Source organism: Crassostrea angulata, chromosome 3, assembly GCF_025612915.1.
Source record: "Crassostrea angulata isolate pt1a10 chromosome 3, ASM2561291v2, whole genome shotgun sequence".
Lineage (NCBI taxonomy): Eukaryota > Metazoa > Mollusca > Bivalvia > Ostreida > Ostreidae > Magallana > Magallana angulata.
Genome location: NC_069113.1, coordinates 30460968 through 30483090, shown reverse-complemented (window position 1 = coordinate 30483090; position 22123 = coordinate 30460968). Strand labels below are relative to the sequence as shown.

Here is a 22123-nt window from a genome sequence, read left to right as displayed (position 1 = left end):
TGAAGAATTTTGAAACCCCTTTTGGTTCCTCTGATGCCAATGATGGCTTGAACCTGAATCTGCCTAATATTAGGTGTTAAAAAAATCTTTATGGTGGTCGCCTGCTTGGACACGTGGGTTCTTTCCGGGTACTCCGGCTTCTTCCCACACCAATGGCCCCCTCGCGCTAACATCCGTGCCAACGAGAGATATTAATATACATATTATGTAAGTTGCTTAGAACTTGCTTATCAATCGTTGTGAAATAAATAAAGTTCAGTTTTACTTGAAGGAGCTTGGCGCATAAGGATTACGTTTTATTACTCAGGGACGAAGAAATTCCACTAATAGGAGTCGGTCTATCTCGTAGAAACTTAACGTTTGCAATTATGTTGCTACAGAAAAAAAGAAACATGGAAAAATTAGTCCGAATTCCCTGTTTCAATAATTATACACGTAAATCTACTGTTGTCGTAGCATATCTTCCTCAAACAAACAAAACATGGATATCAATATCGATATTCGTTTGTAACAGTGTCGTTTTATGTTTTTAATTTAAAACTTTTGGCTTCAGGTATAATTGAACAACGTAAAAATATATTTTCATTTAACACCGAGTAAAAGTAATCCTTTAAAATTTGAATAAAAAGAATAAATTCTTTTACCCAAGAATGCTATGTTAGGCATGGTTAAATTTAGCTCTGTGATTCTCAAGTGACAGATAAAAATGCCCGATTAGAACACTTTTGACATTGTAATTACAATTACGATACATGTACCGTGTACAAAGCTCACATGTAAGGCTTGTGACGCTGATGGGCTTGACATTTGTTACTTAGATAAACATATGATACATGTTAGCTGTTTGAACAAGGAAAAAAAATATCGTTTTTTGTTTTTCTTTAATGAAATGCTGATATGTCTGTCAAACATACAAAGAAATGATTTATAAAATGATACTAAATTCTCATTGGTGATAAACTATTTGTCTATGACTTAATTTTGAAATCATTAAATTTATTATGTATTTAAAGAACTGAATACTCAATAAAGAAAGATAACTCTCGTGCCCTCATATCAATCAAACAATTCACATAGTACTTTTAACAGAATTACTATAAAAAATGAAACATCTGAAAATATTCATAACAAGCAAATTTGAATAAAAAATATATAAAATTTATTTAGCATCTTCTTTTTCTACAGCAAAAGGAGAATCAACAGGCAGAGATCCACAGTCTTTAATCTCCACCTCCTTAACTGGCTTGTCCCCGGCAGCTGTGGGGTTATTCTCAATCTTCCTTACCACATCCTGCGAAAAACAATAATTTTTTTTAAAAATTCTCAACAACAACAAAAAAACGTCCAAAATGATATTGGAGTGATATGTATGATGTAAATTCTATTTTACAGATGATTAAAGACGCAGGACCTAAATAAAGTAAACAAACTAAGGCCAGCATTTTTTTATTTTTAGGTTTACAAACCCGCCGCTGGGTTTTCTGAGTTTTTAGAAAAAAAATAAAATTACGAAAAAGATCTTTTTTTTCTCCCCGACAGCAAATTTTTCCTAGTAGGAAAAGTGTATCGTCATTGTATCACAGAGGCATAAAATCTGCTCTTTTTGTGTCGTGATAGCCTAAAAATTTCTTACGCATCTTTTTCTCGTGCTACATTCTTCAGAGAAGCTTCTACAAACACTCTGCTGTAAGTTTCATACTTTGAAGTTTTACCGACAGTGTTGACCAGTGGCTAGACGAGATAGTCACACCTCACTGAACATGGCTTCGATAGTTACCTGTGCAGCTGTTTTCAAGTACATCACTGTAAAATGATTCCCTTTCTTTTTGTGTTGAATTGGCATATGTATTCATTGGCCTTTTTAAAAATTTATTTTACAGAGAGAGAGAGAGAGAGATTGAGAGAGAGAGAGAGAGAGAGAGAGAGATGTATTAGAGATATTATAAATTTCTGCAGTAACTATTCTCATGAACACATTTTAAAGTGACTTGCCTAGTGAATTACATGTAAAAAAAAAAAATATCATATTATTGTTTGTGCATTTTCCGTTATTTTCAATTAAAATTTACCATTACACAATTAATTGCATAGTTGTACTTTGTACATGGAAATTCAACAGGATAAAACACATATACCGGGTAGTTGCAGTGATTTTATAGAGTCTGTTCACATTCACAATGTTATGTTTGAGCTTTCTCACATATAAACACCCCAACCAATTTTGTAAATAAAATGTGAGAGATCAATGAAGTTGAATATTTTTTAACTGCAGAAAACATGAAAGTAATAAATATTTTGTATATTAATAATTATATACTAGTATCATACAGGAGAAAACATTATGACTTTAAAATAAAATTTAGGGTTTTTTTTTAAATGAAATGTTGACATGTCCGACAATAGTCTGACTAGTAACTTTGAATCTTGGGCTAGTAACTTTGTGGCCAAATTTTGTAATTGCACACCCCTGACATTGCTATATGTACATGTAATATCAAAGCTGTATGTCTAATATTCTATTGTACTATTTCAGTGATATGTTACACAGATGACATACTTTTCACATGCTACACTTGATGCAGTTACACACCACTATCATGAAGTTGTCATTCATTATATTATTAGAGTAAAGATGATGTCATAAAAGGTTTTTTTTCTCCTACAGAACTTTACAATTTTGTGGTTCGTAAACCTAAAAATAAAAAAATTGTAGGTCAAAAGAGGTTTTTATTTTTTTTTTATTTCCTCCTCCTACGGAACATTATCATTTTGTTGTTTGTAAACCTAAAAATAAAAAAATGCTGGCCTAATATCTACAATCATTGACACTGAAAAAAAAAAAATCTAAAACATGTTTTTAAAACTCATATATTTACATTTTCCAGTGTCTTTGCCTGTGATAACACTACGTATCGATTTTGTACCATATAACCCATAACTTCAAATGACGCCAAATTGAGGCGCCAGCGGGGTTTGCTTATTTATATTTAAATATTTAATCGTACGATGGTTTAAAATTATAAAAATATAAGTAATAAGGAATCATTCTTTGAATATTATGAGGAGATAATTTCGGTTGGGGTGTGATCAAATCTATCATAAAGCCCTTCGGGCTTTATTGGATTTGATCACACCCTGACCAAAATTATCACCTCATAATACTCAAAGAATGATTCCTTATTCCTTAATTAACTCACCATTCCTTCTAGGATTTTTCCAAACACAACATGTCTGCCATCCAGCCACTCCGTTTTCTTGACTGTGATGAAGAACTGAGATCCGTTTGTGTCCTTGCCGGCGTTAGCCATGGAGAGCCATCCTGCTCCATAGTGCTTTAGCTTGAAGTTCTCGTCAGCGAATTTCTCTCCATAAATACTTCTACCTGGCGTCACAAAAAATGTACTGTCAGTTTTAACCACATGACAATTCTTCTCAAAATGAAGTCAACGTGGGAAATTGGGTACTTGGCATTGTCATGCATTGCAGCAGATAGACTTTCTCTACCGTTTATCAAATATGTCGGAATAATACAAGGAATATTTATAGCTACGGCCTTTGTAACCACATACCTCCTGTACCATCTCCTCGAGTAAAGTCACCACCCTGGATCATAAAATCCCTGATAACTCGGTGAAACTTGCTGCCTTTATAAGTAAGTTTCTTTCCATCCCTCTCCTGAAAAGTCACAAATTTACAGGAATAAAATCAAGTTAATGAATGTTGAACTGGGTTCACTTTTGTGAGGCTGCTCCTTATATGACTTACCACATGTAGTACATCCCAGCATTTCAAATGCAGCATTTAGTTTTGTTTTTAACTGCAGATTTTACATAAAGAAACTGTAAAAGACGAATTTTTTTTAAAGCTGCATGGTCCAATTTTTTTGGCTATGACAATACTGTCTCAGATAGTTTTACATCCAAACCAATTATTTTAGAAAGTTATAGACTTTCACCTATTTACAGCAGCAGAATCAGTCTCTTTTCAAAATTAGAAATATTTAAAATAAATATAATTTTTTTTATGAAAACACAAAAATGCATCATGGGAATATTCAGAATAGGAAACCATTTGGTTTAGTCTCCTGAATGATTGGGTTCATTCAATTAGAATATTAATAGGCACATATTTTAAACAAAACAAACTTCAAAAAGATAATTTTTTTTAAATGTATACTAGGTTATTTTTGATTTTCCAAAACAAAATGACTTTGTTTATAGTAATTGCTAAAGTCATAATACAATTGTACCCACCTGAGCGTCGGGATGAATTTTAATAATTAAAGGGCAAAATAACACAGTATCCTTTTATGTAAAGTTAAAAATGTTCTGTACACAAATTTCATATATCATTTTCTCATTATTAAATAGCTTAATTGACCGGGAAAGCTAAGGTAATGTTCTGTACACAAATTTCATATATCATTTTCTCATTATTAAATAGCTTAATTGACCGGGAAAGCTAAGGTAATGTCTTCCATTACACACATACTCAGCATAATCATCATTTAAAAGTGTTCTCAAAATTTGGTATTAAATCCGACCAAGCAGTTTTAATTATCTAAAAAATGAACTCTTCTGTCCAAAAATGTATCATAATAATATGTCATAAATTCCAACAATCCTACAGGTGCAAGAATCAGCAGGGCAGTATATATATACCATAAATCTCTGCTATTAGGTGATTATGTTAATAATACATTAATGTTTGATTTATTATCTCTTTTTTTACTAGAACCAAATTAATTACCTCAGTTCCCTCTGCAAGAGTTTTGAAGTTTTTCACAGTTTTGGGGACAGTTTTACCAAACAGGCCGATAACTATTCTGCCTGCATCTTCTCCTCCAATTGATATATCAAAGTAAACCTAGAAATTAAAAAAAAAAAACAATAACAGATAATATAGAATCATCCACAAATAAAACATACAATACAATCAAATCGCCCCAAAATCAAATTATTTATTGCCAATATTTATTAAACAAAACAATATTTAATGAAGTTCAACTTGCTTAGACCTGCAAAATCTTAATAAAACGGTCCTATAATTGTTTTGCTGCAAATGCAGATGAAATATTTGTCTGGTAGGCAGACTATGATGAATTTGCACACAGAGGTACTTAACCAGGCCTAGTACATTTCGAGTATGCATGCTTTTGCACAGTGTATCATTTGGATTTTGCTTGGTTGATACATTCAACTGCAGATATTCAGCGAAATTTGCTGAAAATAGCTCGTCTGAGACATAAAATAGATATTGTAAAATAACATAAATGTCTTGAACTACAAGCTACATTTGGGATCAAGTAAAAAACGTGGAGAGGGTTCAGCAATCCTAGCCCTGTCACATTTCCTTACCCCGCCTAAATATAGCTTAATACATGGCCCTTAAGACAGTAATATAAATTTATGTGATGTCTTATATATATATCCATTACTTACATACGTCTAATTGTTTTAATAATACTATAACAAAGGGCACCATTCACCTTCGTCAAATAGAAAATTGACATTATCTGACGAATCTAGGAAATTGTGCATACAAAACAAATTTGATAAGACCCATTGAACAAACCAGGAGGCATAAGAAGTTTTTTCATTTGATTATTTGATGCCTTTTTTAAACATTATTTTTTGAAAGACTGTGTTAAACCCCTGTGCACATACCAAACCACTTGCAAGTTACAGATCCTTCCTCGTTTACCACATTGTATATCTTTAAAATGCATGCAGTACACCTAAATACATGCATGGTTAAAAAAAATTAAACAACGTTGAAGGCATGAATTGGTTTGGTAGGCTTAACAGCCCAAAGGCAACCTTTTTGTTGCATGTACATGCTGAATACCTCCATTCACTTTTTACATTTTTTTTCATACTTACGTTTATTTTAATATTTACACGTGTTTTACACTTACTTTATCGGTGACTTTGGGTCCCTTTGTTTTGTCAGCGCCCAGGAGACCTGGCACAATAAGAAGAACGGCTAGAGCGGTAAGCAGGAGCATGATGAAAGCAAATTTTCTTCGCCGAACAAGCGAAATAACCTGATTAAAACTAAAACCTATGGTTTCGCTCGAGTGATTGTGCCGGGTGTTTGTTGTAAACCGGAACTGAGCTTCTGAGGTGTAGCAAAACGATTGGTTGTTACCTCATGCCTATATGATTTTGTATGGAAAGCTGTTGGGGCTATAATCTGGGCGCGTCTTTTAACCACAATGAACCACAATGAACCGCAATGAACCACAATGAAACCACAATGAACCACAATGAACCTAAATTAACTTAACTAGTCTTTGAAAGGTAAATAATTCCTTTCAATTTTGATTCTACCTATTTGACGGCAGATTATATGAATAGAATTTTAAATGCTGTAAAAAATTGTATTCTTTATTTGGCACATGCGCAAACCTTATACCTCAATATTTTATTTATCTTATTCAATTGTACAAAACAACTTTTATACACATGTAGATAGATGTTTAAAAGAAAAAAATTAATGAATACAAGGTAAATTTTGATATTTAATATAATCATGACCTTATTGTTATTTCGAGCTTATATATGATTAGATCGGCTCTCGTAATGGATTATCTGTTTAATTTTAAAGTAATCAGTTGTTTCCCATAAACTCTAGATTATTTGATCACCTAAGGAAAAAAGGTTAATTTTACAGCATATATAAAATGTGGACAATATGGCTGCATTTTGTACCCCCCCCCCTTCAGAATGGGGAATTTCGAATCACGTGTGAATACTATGACTGCTTCTGTATAAAAATGCGTTTAATATTTTTTTTGTTAAATTGTTTATGTTTATGCAATGCAATGGTATTACAACGCTACCTAGATATTAAATTCGCAATTTGTTTGTGTTGATTATTACTGCCGGCTTTATAAACGTTTCCCTCCATGTTTCTACAGAGAGCGTACGCAGGCACTGTATAGGGTGAATATATATTATGGATTCAAATAATGATTTACTTTTACTTTCTGAAGACTAGAGGAGGATATAATGAACTAATCAGTTAATAAGATCATTTTTTTTTCGCAGTGCCTGTTTTGCCACTTTTAAAAAAGTTACTGCTTTGATATACCCGGAAGAGGATCGCAATATACTATAAAGTTGTGGTGTCATAAGGTTTACCCATGTAACAGTCCCTTCAAAGACAGACTATTTCATCACATGCTAGCCGGGGGTGGGGTGGGGCTCTAGGGGAATTTTTTGTGTGTAATTAATGTTTTACATGCATTTGATTCACAGTGTTTGCAAATTCAAAGCTGCCATTTTACACTCATAGATAAATATAAATTTTATTATTGTTAATTTATTTATTTAATTCATTATTCAATTTGCTAGCAAACATGATTTAATGACGATTGTGCTTGTTATTTTGAATAAAATAATTGATTTTTTTAAATGTCACGAGACCATGTGGTATACAAAATGATTTCAAACCAGAGTCGAAAGTGACTTGACTTAACGAATTTTAGCAATCTAAAGTCATTTTTTATTCTTCTTTAAAAGTACGACTGACATACGAGCTAATATGTCTTTTTTTAATCCATTAAAATAAAATTAAAGATGGTCGTTAGATAAAATTTGTATTCTATCACAAATATCATGAGAGATCTTATATGTATATAAAAACTCTATATATAGTTTTGGTTATCTTCAATCTAACATGTGCAACTGTCGTTTTTTATGAGCGTCTGATTATTGAACTGATTTTATAATTGTAAGTTACAGAAATTATAGCTAAATGTAGAGAATTCGTATTTTTAGATATATGCTCGTGCATTAGTTGTTAATGGCTCAGGAAAAGCAGACGTTCTTGAATTAAAACGTTTAAGCATTTCTACCTTAACCAGCGCACCACGTATATCAACATAAAATTTAAACGTTTTTGAAAAAAATGTGGTGCTGTTTCGCAAATATTTTAACTATTCCGCAAATATCATAGCATGAAAATTCCGCAAATATTACATTCAAAATAGTTGTGAACGTGCAAAAATCCGAATACAGACAAATATCAACCCATTTCTAATTATTTTTGCTGAAGTATATAACGATCTTCGCTGCCGGTGCATATGATCATCTCATTTATTTCATGAATGATAGAGGTTTTGAATAGGAACCTGTTTCTTCAGTTTGAAAAAAAAATCTACACTCTATGATATGATGCTATTTATCGCACAAAAATTGCAGTAGTCCAGCACCTCTCTGTAAATATTTTTCTATCAACCCGTTTATACATGAAATCCTTGAATACAGATTAGTATCTTTGAAAATGTAACTTTAAATCTTGATATCAGGTTATAATCGAACAAATATTTCTAGAAATAAAGTTTGATTATGATCGATAAATAGGTACATTTTGATTGTGACCAATTGACATTATTTTCCGGTACTTGATGCATGTATTTAAAAATGTAGAGGAGGCGATGTTGTTTGGGATGGGGAGGGATATAAGTATATTGGATGGGGGCTATAGTTGGCAAAGGGGCAAGTTTTCTGAAGTTCCTTCTGTATTTGCCCATCATGTTCACCGAAAGCAGTTAACTCTCTCCCAAGCCATATATGATGCGATGTTTATTATTGGGAGGAAGGAGGTGGGTCGGATGGTTACATTAAAGAACGCAGTGGATGACAAAATTCAGTAGATATCTGACTAACAAACTATTGAGTGTTTCCTTATATAGAGATGACGAGTATTTTTTAAAAGTTTCTTTAATATAAGGACAACTTATTCAAGCTATAGGAATACCTCACAGATATGGCTATACATACTATCCATCTAAAAACGGAAATAAAAAAAAATATCTGCTGTATTTTTCAAGTTTCAAATGTCAGCAATGTGTGTCTATATGTGTGTATATAAACTGTAATTTAAAAGAGAGAGAGAGAGAGAGAGAGAGAGAGAGAGAGAGAGAGAGATCCCCAATTAACAACAAGGTGTATCGTATATCCCGTCCCTTCTCTAATTTGGGATACCCCTCTAATACATTTTGGGAGGCTTTATTACACCTGCTGTCATTTAACTGGCCGTGTATACACGAGAACTACTGTTGGCGTGTGTATACTAACAACAATACACACAGGGGATGTCATAATTATTGTAAAGGGATTCTTACCATACCTTTAATCAATAATTGGAAAGCATTCACAAATTTAGGCGTAATTATGAATAAAAACATTCGTAAAAATTTTAAGGCATCTAATCTATCCTTCGCCTATTACATTTATTGCAGGTTCAATTTTCAAATTTTCTCTGGCTTTTTTTATAACAATATTATCTAGTCTGTACATTTGTTTGGAGTTTTCTTTTCCTCTCCACCTAAGAATTGGACGAGTATGTTAATATACGTGTTTGGATTTGAATTGTTAATTAAAGAATAAATTCAAAGTTCAGGCACGTATGATCGTTTTAAAAGTGGGGAGGGGGGGGCAGATTCATCCTAAAAATCTCAACAAGTAAATAAAAAGAAAAAAAAAAGCAGTTTTCCTTTATATCTTAAAACCGTAAAAAGGGGGGGATAGCGTAGTGTTCCTTTAACTTCATTTCCTCAATTTTTTACAAGTTCCCCCCAAAAGTGAAGGGGGGGGGGTAGGCCAACGTCATGACAATTCATTTTTTTATATGAATATTAAAAAAAATGTTTGATGCGAGTATAAGTAGAAGGGGGGGGGAGGTGCCCAATCCCCCCATCCCATGCTACTTACCTGAAGTTAACCATATACTATAAAATCTGGAGTGGATTGTTTTATATGAAAAAAAAGTTTACAAATTTCAGTAGAACCCTCGCTATGATAGCGTTATTTGAAAGTCCCTATAGTTTACAACTATAAAAAAATGGATGGCACAATCTTTATTTATCAAACAAATCTAGATGACAATTTTTTTGGAATTTCGTACTTTTATTCCCTTTTCTGATCTAGATTCTATGGACATTGGTAATATTGAGAGTTGATCCCTTCTGTTCGTTTGGGTTTTTTTCTCGATAAATTAGAATGCGTTTATTAGTATCATTGCACTGCACATCTTAAGCACGCAAATTTAATCCAAAGATGACAATATTGGAAATTTAAAAAAATTATCTTATTTAAACAGTTAATCAGACGTTTTCAAATGTCATGTAATGTGACTGATTTTAAAAAATCCAATACGACAACTTAGTTAATATTAAGCTTTAATCAAATAATAACATTTTATATTTGTAATTATATCAAAATTTACCTTATACATGTACATGCATAAAAATATTTTTTTTATTCATGCTTTACACATTTATAATAAACCACCATCTAAGCGTTACATGCACTAAAATAATTGAATTTTGAATGAATGAAATAAGACGTGTGTACCTGAACATACATATAAATCATTGACTGAATGCATTAATTCTGTAACATAACATGCCGTCAGAAATTTTTGAGGTATATTATGGATACACGCGACGTTCCTCATTTTAAGATAGTTTTCCTTGATATAAAATCTCTTCCTTATTCGCATTTAAACCAGCTTTTAATGCTAAAAATTAAGAGTGCATTATACCAGGCCATTTTTAGAGTAAGATTTTTTGATTTTGTCTTTTAATAGCATGCAAAATGCAATTGAATGCTTATTGATAATGTAGTAGTATACATTTTCAACAGAAACTATATATTCATATAGGAAAATATCAAATAACATCAAATGTAAATTTTAAATAACAGAAATGGGAATCTTCACATTTCGGAGATAGAAAAAGGTTGAAAATAATTGATAATAGGTTGCATCTGACCTTAAATTAACTTAAATGAAATTTTATACCTTTTAAAAAACATTTATCACCTTAAGAAAGTTCATTGTAGTATCATTGTGGTTCATTGCGGTTCATTGTGGTTCATTGCGGTTCATTGTGGTTAAAAGACGCGCCGCTATAGGGCATCTTGTAATTTCTTTAAGATACAGTACAAAACAGGAGCGGATTCAAACAATGGGTGGAGGGGGATTTTCAGCGTGTGGATCGGGGAGCACACAACAAAGTGCGCAAATGGGGCGGTTGGCATAAATTTATGTGAGGCTCATGAATTTTATTTCAAGAGATAACGAATTAACTTCCCTAGAAGAACCCACAGAGACCAAGCCCGTTTTAACGTAACCATAAATAAAGAAAGGTCTTTATTTATGGTTACATTGAAATTAATGTTAAAACGGGCTTGGACCCTGTGGAAGAACCAAAACATCTCAAAGATTTGCAATTTCTTATATTTTATATGTGGCTGTAGGTTACGACTAATCGATAAAGAAGGTGCATGTAGATTTCAGTCTGGCTGTTTCTATAGAGTCATAAATTGACGATAAGTTTCCGTAAGAAATATAGGGAATAATACTTGGTAGATGTAAATATATAATGTAATAGTGAAACGTACTATTATGATAATATTTGTTTGTTACTAATGCATACTTACAGTGGCATAACTAAGTGTAGCTTATAGAACATACAGTGGTACAAGCAATGCAGTTGTACAACTAGCTTAATAAACTAGTACATACGCATTTTAAAAAAAACTATCATGCAACAGAGACTGTAAGTTATATACTATTTGAATTACAGGTTTTATATTTGAATTTGTGAACAATACAATGCAATAGCAAACATTTTACAGTTACAGTACAGTAAGGTCCCAAGACAAATTTTCATTATCCTTAATTAACAAGCACATATCAAATAAAATTTTTAAAAATCCATGTATAAAATTTATTAAATCTTCAAGTTTCTATTTGTTTATAAATCTCAGAACTGAGGTTTTACTGCTTCCCAGTGTTGTACACTTTATGCATAATAAACAAGTTCACAGGTGTGATTGAGTAATTTAATAATTTCAAAAAAATATTCAGTGCAAAGTTAGAAATTGTTAAGGCAGTTATCGTCAAAAGGTTGAATGATTGAACAAAATTCTTAAAAATCAAATTAGATTCTAAGGCTGAAGGGAACAAACGACTTATACCGCACCAAATAAGTTCAGAAAAAAATCAACTAACGACAGTTCTGCCAATGACAACGGTAAAACACATGTATACAAACATGCCCAGAATTACTTACCCCGATATACTTTATGCTATAATATCATAATTGTAATGTAACTATTCTTACATATCATCAGTGTAATGTTACTATTCTTACACAAAAGGGGCGATACTCTGCATGTCTTCCTTGAAGTTCGTTAAAAAAAAATTCTCTCCCTAAACGTGGTTGTTTCAGGCTGCGCCATAAAATGAACTTAAAAACCATGAAAATACTTGTACAGGACAAATTAACTTGCATGATTTACGAAGCAACCAACTTCTGATTTATTCATACATTTTTTATATTTTGTTAGGAAGTACATGTACATACTTAAGGTTGTATTGGACACCTCTATATTGTGACGTATTTCCTATCAAAATTACCAAACCTGTTACCAAACAGGTAGGGCAATGGGTTAGAGTGTAAACTACAAATCTGTAAGTCATAAGTTCGAATCCCGCTGGGGCTTTTATGATTTTTACCTTTCCCAATTCAAAAAATTAAAAACTTATTTTTTGGTCAGAAATTGTAAAATTTGAAAATTCTATGCCGGCGAAAGTATATTTGATTGTAATTTACATTTATCCACATTTATTTTGACAAGTGTCTTTACTAACTTAATATATTTAGTTAGCTATTCAGTATCCCGTCCCATCCCCCCTTCTATCTGAACCCCCCCCCCCCCCACAAAAAAAAAAACGACAAGGAGAATGTAGAATTGTTTATTTGAATTTAAAATAGTAGGTAATCTCCAAAAGTAACAATAATATTATACATTTTATGAAAACTTCCTACTTTTTCACATGGTTAAACCTTAACTTCATAATTTTTTTTTTTTTTGGGGGGGGGGGGGGGGAATGTTGTACCGTTGTTTTATCTTGACAATGAAACGCGTTCTTTTTGTTTCACGTTTTAAATGAGAAATCTTAATCCGTGTATCCTATATGAACAAATCATGCATAGTTACTTTTACTTAAAAATGGAAGAGCAGGAGCACATTTAGCTCCCTTGGCATTTGACACTGTTCAAAATGGATGTAAACATTCATCAGCAATATTTTTTTCGTTTCAAAATTGCTTAAATTCCGGTGTATACATCATAACCCTGTGTCAAGAGACAATCGAAAGGTGTCATATAATGTATATATTGTATTTTTCGCATAAGAGGAGAAAACTGACACCATGTAGAGTAATATTGCAGACATCGTACTTAATTTGATGGCGACACGATATATTTGAACTTTTCGTTTTTCTTCGTAATAAATGATGTAAATGATGATGCAAAAAAAAAACCCTGATCATGAATATTTTTCATAATAATTCAATTGCCCTTTTTTTAACAATATAAATCAAAGGTAATATTTTAATGTGATTCGATTGATAAATCCAAGGAAGAGCAAATTTTTTATAAAAAAAAAAATCCATTTAACGCTCGATTTGATCAAAATAAATAGATCAGAATTTTAAGTTCAAAATCGACAACCCTTTTTTATTGATATTTTTTAATTTGATTCATCATAAATTAGAGGTTTTCTCCTTTCACATGGCAGGTTATTCCATTCTTATTAAGCAGGTGTTTGATTCATTATGACAGGTACTTTGGAGTTTGGAGAGGAGCTCGTTGACAATCAGATTATGTAGCATGTAATAAATTTCGTTATCTGGCAGACAAATAGGAAGAGTTAATGGGACACAGGCTTATCAGTTCCAGACGTAACGCAAGGCCGATTTGATTTTATCAAGCACGGTGTGAAATTATGATATCATACAGAGGGAATGGACTGAAATAATTTGTGACTGCCAATCCCAGATACATGTACCATGTGAATAAAAAAATACTGTTCGAATTAAAATTGTCAAGAACCGGACTATTGACTTCCGGTTTCATGCGGTTTATTCCTCCATCCGCCGTAGAGCTCAATTTTGCCATTTTTTGTTGAATTCGGCTCACTCTGCGGCAATAGAAATATTACGGTTAACGACATTTGCTGTTTCTTTTCATCTTTCATCTCTCGACTAGAGCTTCTTATTCAGATATGTCCTATTAACATTGCAATGACCGGGGAATAGCAAATTGTCCATTTCCCTTTGTACCTTCGTATTTTTGGGTCTGATCTCTGACAGCGGCCGACCCTCGCCGTCTGACGACGAAGGATGTGGGACCCCGCCCGCCAACATCCAGTGTTTTATTAAAGAAGTATGTGCTGAACATGCAGTTTGTACAATCTAAGCTGTAAATGATGCATGGAACTGCATACTCGTTCCCCATTCTTTCAACATTTGAGTTACACTATATTTTATTGAGTAAACCCCTTTATTCTTAAGCCATCACAGAGAGAGAGAGAGAGAGAGAGAGAGAGAGAGAGAGAGAGAGAGAGAGAGAGAGAGAGAGAGAGAGAGAGAGAAAATAACATTTAACACAGGTGTTCACATCAATTCATCAGAAAACATTTGCGTCATAATACCAGCAGATCGTGCAATGATACTGGAACAAAATATTTATTTCAAAATCTTTAAACTGGGGCATAAATTTTCTTTCTGCACATAGCTTATTTCCACAAGTATGCAATGCCAAGATATTAGATTTCCTAAAACAGAACACATAAATTCAATATTGCCAGGAAACATGTTCAATATATGACCACATTTATCACCCCCCCCCCCCCAAAAAAAAAAAGCCTCAACTTCTGTCCCTTGGTCTGGGCAGTGATTTTTACAATTTAACATCAGGGCATTATGAACATAATAACAATACATGGCTTAATTTCCCATGACTGTGGTAGTACAGAAGAAAATATTAAATCAATACATTTTCCCTATGAGACCATTTTTGTCCCGTCCTAGGGCATGAGCCTCTGTCCCAGGGACTATGCATTTCACAATTTAGGTAGAGGACTTCATGGACATCATAACCATGTATTTAGTTTTTCTCATATATATGCGGGTAGAGAATATTTTTTGAGATTTTATACATTTAAATTACTATATGGCCATATTGGCCCCGTCCTAGGGTCTGAACTCCTCAACCAGGGGCCATGAATTTCACAGTTTTTGTAGAGGGCTTCATGGATAACATAACTATGCATTTAGTTTTTTCACCTCATTTGTGAGAGTAGGAAAGAAGATGTTTGAAAATTTGTCCTCTTTTGGCATATTTGGCCCAGCTACTAGTATTAAACCTCGGGGACAGTATAGCCGGTGCCACAATTTAGATTCCTCTTACCATAGAGATGCTTTACACTAAAATGGTATTTATGAACAATATATGTCATAAAGAGTATAGCGGATACAAAGAGTCCCTGTGGTTGGTCTTGTAGTTTTAAAAAAGAAGTTGAAATGTACAATTGTTAACGCACGATGGACGACATACGACGCACGACGACGGACGAAGACCAGTTGCAAAACGTTACCTGAGTGACTCAGGTGACCTAAAAATCTCTTCTAAAAACCAGTCGCATAGAAAAGCTGCAACTTTAGTGAAGGTATTCACAGATTGTGTAAATTCAAGTTTATTAAAATTGTGATCTTCGGTAGGGTGGGATCACATTAAGGGTGGTCCAAGTTTTACGTAGGAAAAAAATCAAATTATTCTCAAAAATTCAAATGTTATAGTACATGCATGGTATTACTTACGTGCAAGCATCTTGTTGATTTTCGGTTGCTGAGACTGTGGTCCATGGACAATGTTTGAGCCCCACCAGGGGCTCAAAATCTTATGTAGGTTCATAGATATATGAACATTTGTTTAAGATCTTCTTGAAGACTGCAATACTTTTAAATATGTGTTAAGACTTTGAAATCATTCAGTTACAAAAGGGGCCCAAAATTTCTGGAGAAAAAATCTGAAAATCTTTTCATACACGATCTATTCTACAACATCGTCCAAATGTTTAATTTATGACTCCATAAATCTGTTTTTATTATGACTTTTGTTTCTCAGGTGAGCAATGTGGCCCATGGGCCTCTCTCTTTTTTTTTTTCTTTTTTTTTTTTTTTGATTGATGCAGGTCTGTAGCTCCCAGTTTGAAAAAAATTTCGGATGGATGACTGGGAGCTACAGTTGCAATATTTACGGTGCACATACAAATGCGCCACTTTTAGACTGATTAACCTTATTCCACACAATTTCTGTCCCCTTTCCCCATCACTTTCAAAAACGATGCTACATGTCTGATGTATACAATGCTTTTAGTCTGTACTTCTGTTGGGTTACCCTTAAATATGACCAATTTACGGTATTGACCATATCATTCGCTGATTACACATCATGTGAAATTCTCTTTTTATATAATACTACAATGTACATGTAAAAGAGTAAATAATATTATTTTCATATACTCTTTAACTGATTGCTAGAAAAAAAAATTTCATGCATAAAAATCCACAGAGGAACATGTGCATGTTTGAAGTTCGAAGAACTATTTGTATAAAGCATTACACGGAAATCAAAATCTTTTTAATTTCATTCCTTGAATAAGATATTTTCAAATTCTTGTATAGGGCTTGATATAGATATATATTATCATCACTGGAGAATCGATAAAACCACTGGAAACAAATCATCGTCTTATCTTGAATAATGTCGATTCTAAACACATATCAAAAACAAGATTTTATATAATGAATATCAAACTGTATATCTACACAATCCTTGACCGCGATATTTATCTTGAATCTAATACTAAATATCATTATCCAAATGCTCAATGAATGCGAATTATGTAAGAATCTGTTGATCGGTCGCCATGCTTGCGACTATGACCCCCGATCGTAGGGTTCTTCCCGATAAAATTACCTCGACCAGGTGCGGATGCCCAAGATCCGAACTTGTGGTGTTTTAACTTTGGTAAAATTCATTAATCACTGTCTTAATTAACCAAATTAAAACCCAAGAACATGCAGTTTCATTGAAATAAACTCATCAAGGGGTGTCAGCGCTCACCCCCGGGTCGCGCGCTGTACGGGGAGTGCAAGGCGACGCGGTCGTATTTCTCTGAACAAAACACGCTCATTAATTCTGTTTGATGTTTTTGTTTCTATATTTAAACGTCAAATGACAAGGTTAGATCGTTGGAGGAACAGGGTTGTACAAAGCCTTTGATATTCTTATTCTTTTATATTTTTTTTCTTCCTCAAAGATCTATCGCTCTATTTTGATTGAATTTAAAGTACATGCACTTCAATTTGTAATATCAGTCTGATATTTTGTACTTTAGACAACATGCACATGCACTTTATATACTATGCTAGTCTAAGAGTTTCAAATATTTTGCTAGTTTAAAAGTGTAAAATATTGTGCTAGTCTAACAGTGTAAAATTGTGTGCTACTACACTATAATATTGTGCTTGTCTAAGAGTGTAAAATTGCATGTGTGCCAGTCTAGGAGTGTATACAAATAGAGTGTAAAATAGTGTGCAAGCCTAAGAGTGTAAAATATTGTGCTAGTGTAACAGTGTAAAATTGTGTGCTAGTACACTATAATATTGTGCTTGTCTCAGAGTGTAAAATTGTGTGCTAAGTCTAAGAGTATAAAATATTGTGCTAGTGTAACAGTGTAAAATTGTGTGCTAGTACACTATAATACTGTGCTTGTCTCGGAGTGTAAAATTGTGTGCTAAGTCTAAGAGTGTAAAATATTGTGATGTACAAAATATAATTGTGCTGGTGTTAAATAGCTTGCAAGTCCAAGATTGTAAACAATGCAATAGCACACCAAACACCATTTTTGAAAACTGAATTTCATATTTAGACCACAGTATTGTGCATTTACTGCAAACACTACGGTCTAATACACTGGCGGATTGAGAGCGGGAAAAGGGGGGGGGGTATTTTTTTTTAAAAAGGAGTACATCTACAGAAAAAGAATTTTTATCATTACACCTCAATATGATTATTCTATATAACGCCCTCGGGAAATATGATTTTGCTTTGGGGGAATAAATTTTCATATTTCCCTCACCATCATGCAGTAAATGTATATTGTTATTCGTTGACCTTATAATATGTCATATACAGCTATAATAACTCAAAAAGTGTTTTTAAAAACCCCAAACCTGGGAGCTTTCGATGGAGTTGCCCCTTGGTCCCCACCAGGGTTTTGTCCTGGACCCACTGGAGGAATCAAGGCGGTCCACAGACCTCCTGCATTTTGCCCCCCCCCCCCCCCAATTTATCAAATCCTTGATCCGTCACTGACTTAATTATTTCGGAATCTTACTTTTTATACCAATAGAGTCTTTTTAGATCAGCCATGCAAGATAACAATAAATCACAATTTATTAATTTGATATCGTGACTAATAATGTATTGAACTAAAAATGCAACATTTTTTTTCAACTTGTAAGTTGAGAATTATGTTGACATCAATGTTGCTACATGTTATGTATGTGCGAGATCCATTTCTACACAGTATGGGAGCATGCAATACACTATGAGACGCAGTTCTAACTGATCAAAGCACCAAACATGCAAAGTATATCTGTTGACACGCTGACATGCAACTTATTCAGGCTGTTATGCAAATCATGACTCATAAATACTCAGGACTGTATTTTACAGGTTGATTATCATCGACTTTGAATTATAAGGGACAGAATAATGCCACTGCTCGAAATATATTGTACGTTTTCCATTGAAATCGGTAGTTCATCTACATGTATTTCGACTTTAAAAAAAAAGACGGTTTGAATTATTTTTTTATATGCGCATATTGCTGACTCTTTTATTACAAACAGTTTATTTTTTTAATTGCTATTTTAGTGAAACGTTCCTCGAGTTGAATTCTTTGACAAAAGCGACTACATCGATATCACACCTTTGAAATTCTCTTAATTTGTGTGGTGAATCTAAATACCATAATAGATATATCTGTCACCCTTTTATTCACTCTTTTTGGATGTTTAAAGTGATTAAACGAGGTATATATTCATTGCTTTATTGTAATCCAAGTAATTGATGATAGAATTTACTTTGACCTTCCATCTGTGCAAAACGTCAACTCCAATAATTATTTCAGGTGCCTATATGAATGAGCGGTTTTATTTCACTGAACACAATACACAAATCGTCATCTACTTATCGTCTGTCGCCAGCGCTCGTTCAGTGGGTTGCTTTGTGTATATCTCTGTTGGTAGAGCATCTTTCCACTGACTGTCTTATACAGCCTATATACATTGTTACACAGACGACCACCTGCATGGAAGAGCGAGCGGTGTATCATTTTGGTAAATAAAATCATGTATAAATGTTACACATTATAGCCTCTGACTCATCAAGGGGATTTACAACTTTTACAAGAAATGAATGATCTGTTTTGGCGATAAATGAGCTCGTAAGTAGGATATTGAATCGAATGTTAGTTTAAACCCGGTATCAACGTATTCAATTACCGAAATCAATTCATCACAGATTCCCTCGGAGACGACCCTCCTGAATGAAAGCCATTCAGAATCTAGCTTCGTATCTCGTTTTTCTAACGTAACTCAACTGAGAAAGCTCAAGGGCAACTAGACCATTATATAAGGAAACGTATTTTACCTTCTTGTTTATTTTGTTGACGACATAATTAGTGACCATAGCCCGGGCTTATAATGACCTAGCGGCGGTACAGATTACGTATGACGGCGCCGCTACAGTCTTTACAAAGCGCCCTTTCCTCTTCAGATGTTTAGACCAAAACACTATCAGATAAGATGCATGGTCTGTTTGTTATTCGACTAAATGTAGGTAATAGCTAGTGTAACTTTATAATGTTGTGTGAATTTAACACAAATTCTGGCAAAAAACAGCAACAATTTCCTACATTGAGGGCATACGTGTCACCTGTGAACATCAGACCCAATCGTCACACATCAAATACGTTAGCTCTAATTTTTTTTTTACGCTTTGTATGTAATTCATCCTCATTATGCAAATAAATAAAACTTTTCAAAGAAAATAATTAACATGTTGGAAACTTGATTTACATTCTTAAATTAGATTTTCAAAACATCTTAATGCATATTTTTTATATTAAATTGCGTTTATTTGAATTCATCGTTTAAGTTACGAATATTGGCACAAAGAGAGAGAGAGAGAGAGAGAGAGAGAGAGAGAGAGAGAGAGAGCACTAAAAAATTGATATTCTGTTGCACTCACTCCAGCTTAGCTTCATACTATTTTTTTTAAAACGATGAACGGTTATGTAACATCGAACTCTTTTAATCAAAAATCAAATGAATGAATCGGAACCAACTCTGATAGCGTGGATCGACGTAGTCTGGGTGCTAGGATAGGGGTTAATATCGTGCAGAATGAACCGACCAGATGTTCAGGGGTTTATATTGTGGTTGTTTAGATTTTATCAGATGAGCGCTTTATCAAATGTGACTCATACCTGACATAAGCAAGCGTTTTAGTGGATTAATGTAAGCCTTTAACTATGGATTTATGATTTATATTTTGACGGGGGTAATTATCCGTTATATTTTATCTTCCTGAACTGATTCCTTGTGTCTTGACAAGAAGATTGTGAAGTCTAATACACAGGTCGGATGACAGACTCAAAGTCACTAATACACGTATTATACACCGACAACGGTGGATGCATTTTGCAATTCCATATGCAATGAAGAAAATTACTTCAATTGCTCTGACATTTTGGTACTGTCTCTGGGGAAACAATTGTACAACATGTAAAGTATGCACTCAGTATGCGCAGCATGCACTCATGGTTTTGGACAAAAATTCGTTATGTATATACAGTTGTATATATCCGTAAATATTTAAGGAAATACAAAATTGAAAAAGCAATAGATGGACAAAGAGCAGAGGTCAATTTGCTATTTTGCTAATTTAGAAGCCATTTAAGACATTGCAAGGACGTTCTCGATCAAATCGATTGTCTGCTAAATTTCCAAGTGTTAAAATCATAAATACATGTATAAACATTGAAGTAAAATTGAAAGAAATTTAAAAATAGTGTAAATAGTAAAAGTAATAACATGTTTGCATAATTGAGCTGTTATGAAAAAAAAAAATGAAAATTGAACATTTATGTAAATAAACCATTTCATAATCTAACCATTATAACATTTCATAATCTAACCATTATAAAACATAAAATTTATTACGCATTATAACCAAGTTACCGGTAAATCTTCGTCATGAACAAATAATTCTCTGTTGTTTAATAATTCAGATTTATTGAAAAAAGCGAATTGAGAAATAAATTCAACTCGTTTGAAGCTTAACCAAAACCAGGTAGAACTTTAATTTTTTTTTTTATAGTTTCAGAAGCAACGTTTTCTATCTGGATACATGTACATGTACTATGGAATTGATGATGTTTCTCCATATGAATAAAAATCTAAGACTTTATACAAATATTTACCCAGAAATAAGTGACGTAGATATTTTTATTTTGAATATTGTTAAAGACTTTTAAAAAAAAAAAGTTTCCATGCAAAAAATACGAGAAAAAATCTGAAGACAAATTACTGGAATTGCGTTGCCGTTAAGACTCCAAAACATTGGTACTTATACGATGCCACGTTTGTGATAGTTTTACATCATAGGTCAATTCATATTGCTAGAAAACGTTCGATAAAATCAACATCGTGAAAGAAAGATGTGTCCCTTCACTCCCATAAATTTTAATCAGATTTTCCAAACCCGATTTAATTTGTTTTCAGACTTTTTTCCGTTTGAAGAAATGGCAACACTTGATGAATTGCATAAATAAAAAGCAATATAACAGTGTGAGTTCCCGAAAATAATTAATAAGAAAGCATGTCTTTCTGTGGGTTTTGTGGGGAGTAGCCCAGTGTCGTATAATGAGTTGAATATGTTTGGATGTCAAATGAATGTAGACCATATATATTCCGTTATTTTGATCGTGAGAACACGGTCATATAAAAAGAAACTTTGATTTGCTAGCGTGATTCTTTATCGTTTCATTCCTCGAAACAGTTTTTCCTGTTAAGATAATTCGTTTCAATATGCGTCAGAGAACAACAAGTATAACTGCTATAGACCTTATACAATTCTGCAGCTAAATGAACTTGAATGTAATCAATTACATTGTACGCTGTA

The 22123-nt window shown here is 33.2% G+C and overlaps 2 protein-coding genes across 2 annotated transcripts in view; both read right to left on the bottom strand.

Annotated features, from left to right (window-relative positions):
• The window catches only part of LOC128176129 (FAU ubiquitin-like and ribosomal protein S30), a 116872-nt gene extending 107506 nt beyond the window's left edge, over positions 1 to 9366 (bottom strand). Inside the window, exon 1 of the mRNA XM_052842206.1 lies at positions 9363 to 9366. The gene's annotated coding sequence lies outside the window, so the exon portion shown is untranslated. The remainder of the gene's footprint in view (positions 1 to 9362) is intronic.
• On the bottom strand, positions 1143 to 6131 carry LOC128176127 (peptidyl-prolyl cis-trans isomerase B-like). The gene is made up of 5 exons (XM_052842204.1): positions 5918 to 6131; positions 4750 to 4866; positions 3570 to 3675; positions 3198 to 3382; positions 1143 to 1291 (listed from the first exon to the last, which is right to left on the bottom strand). Exons 1-5 carry the CDS (start codon positions 6005 to 6007, stop codon positions 1160 to 1162), a joined length of 630 nt encoding a protein of 209 aa, XP_052698164.1. The 5' UTR covers positions 6008 to 6131; the 3' UTR covers positions 1143 to 1159.
• Positions 9367 to 22123: the final 12757 nt, after the last annotated feature.

Coding starts and splice junctions, on each gene's coding strand:
- LOC128176127 (XM_052842204.1), bottom strand. CDS start 6,007: ATGCTCCTGCTTACCGCTCTAGCCGTTCTTCTTATTGTGCCAGGTCTC. Junction 3,383..3,569: donor TCGAGGAGATGGTACAGGAG/GTATGTGGTTAC, acceptor TTGTGACGCCAG/GTAGAAGTATTTATGGAGAG. Junction 1,292..3,197: donor GAAAAATCCTAGAAGGAATG/GTGAGTTAATTA, acceptor TGTTTTTCGCAG/GATGTGGTAAGGAAGATTGA.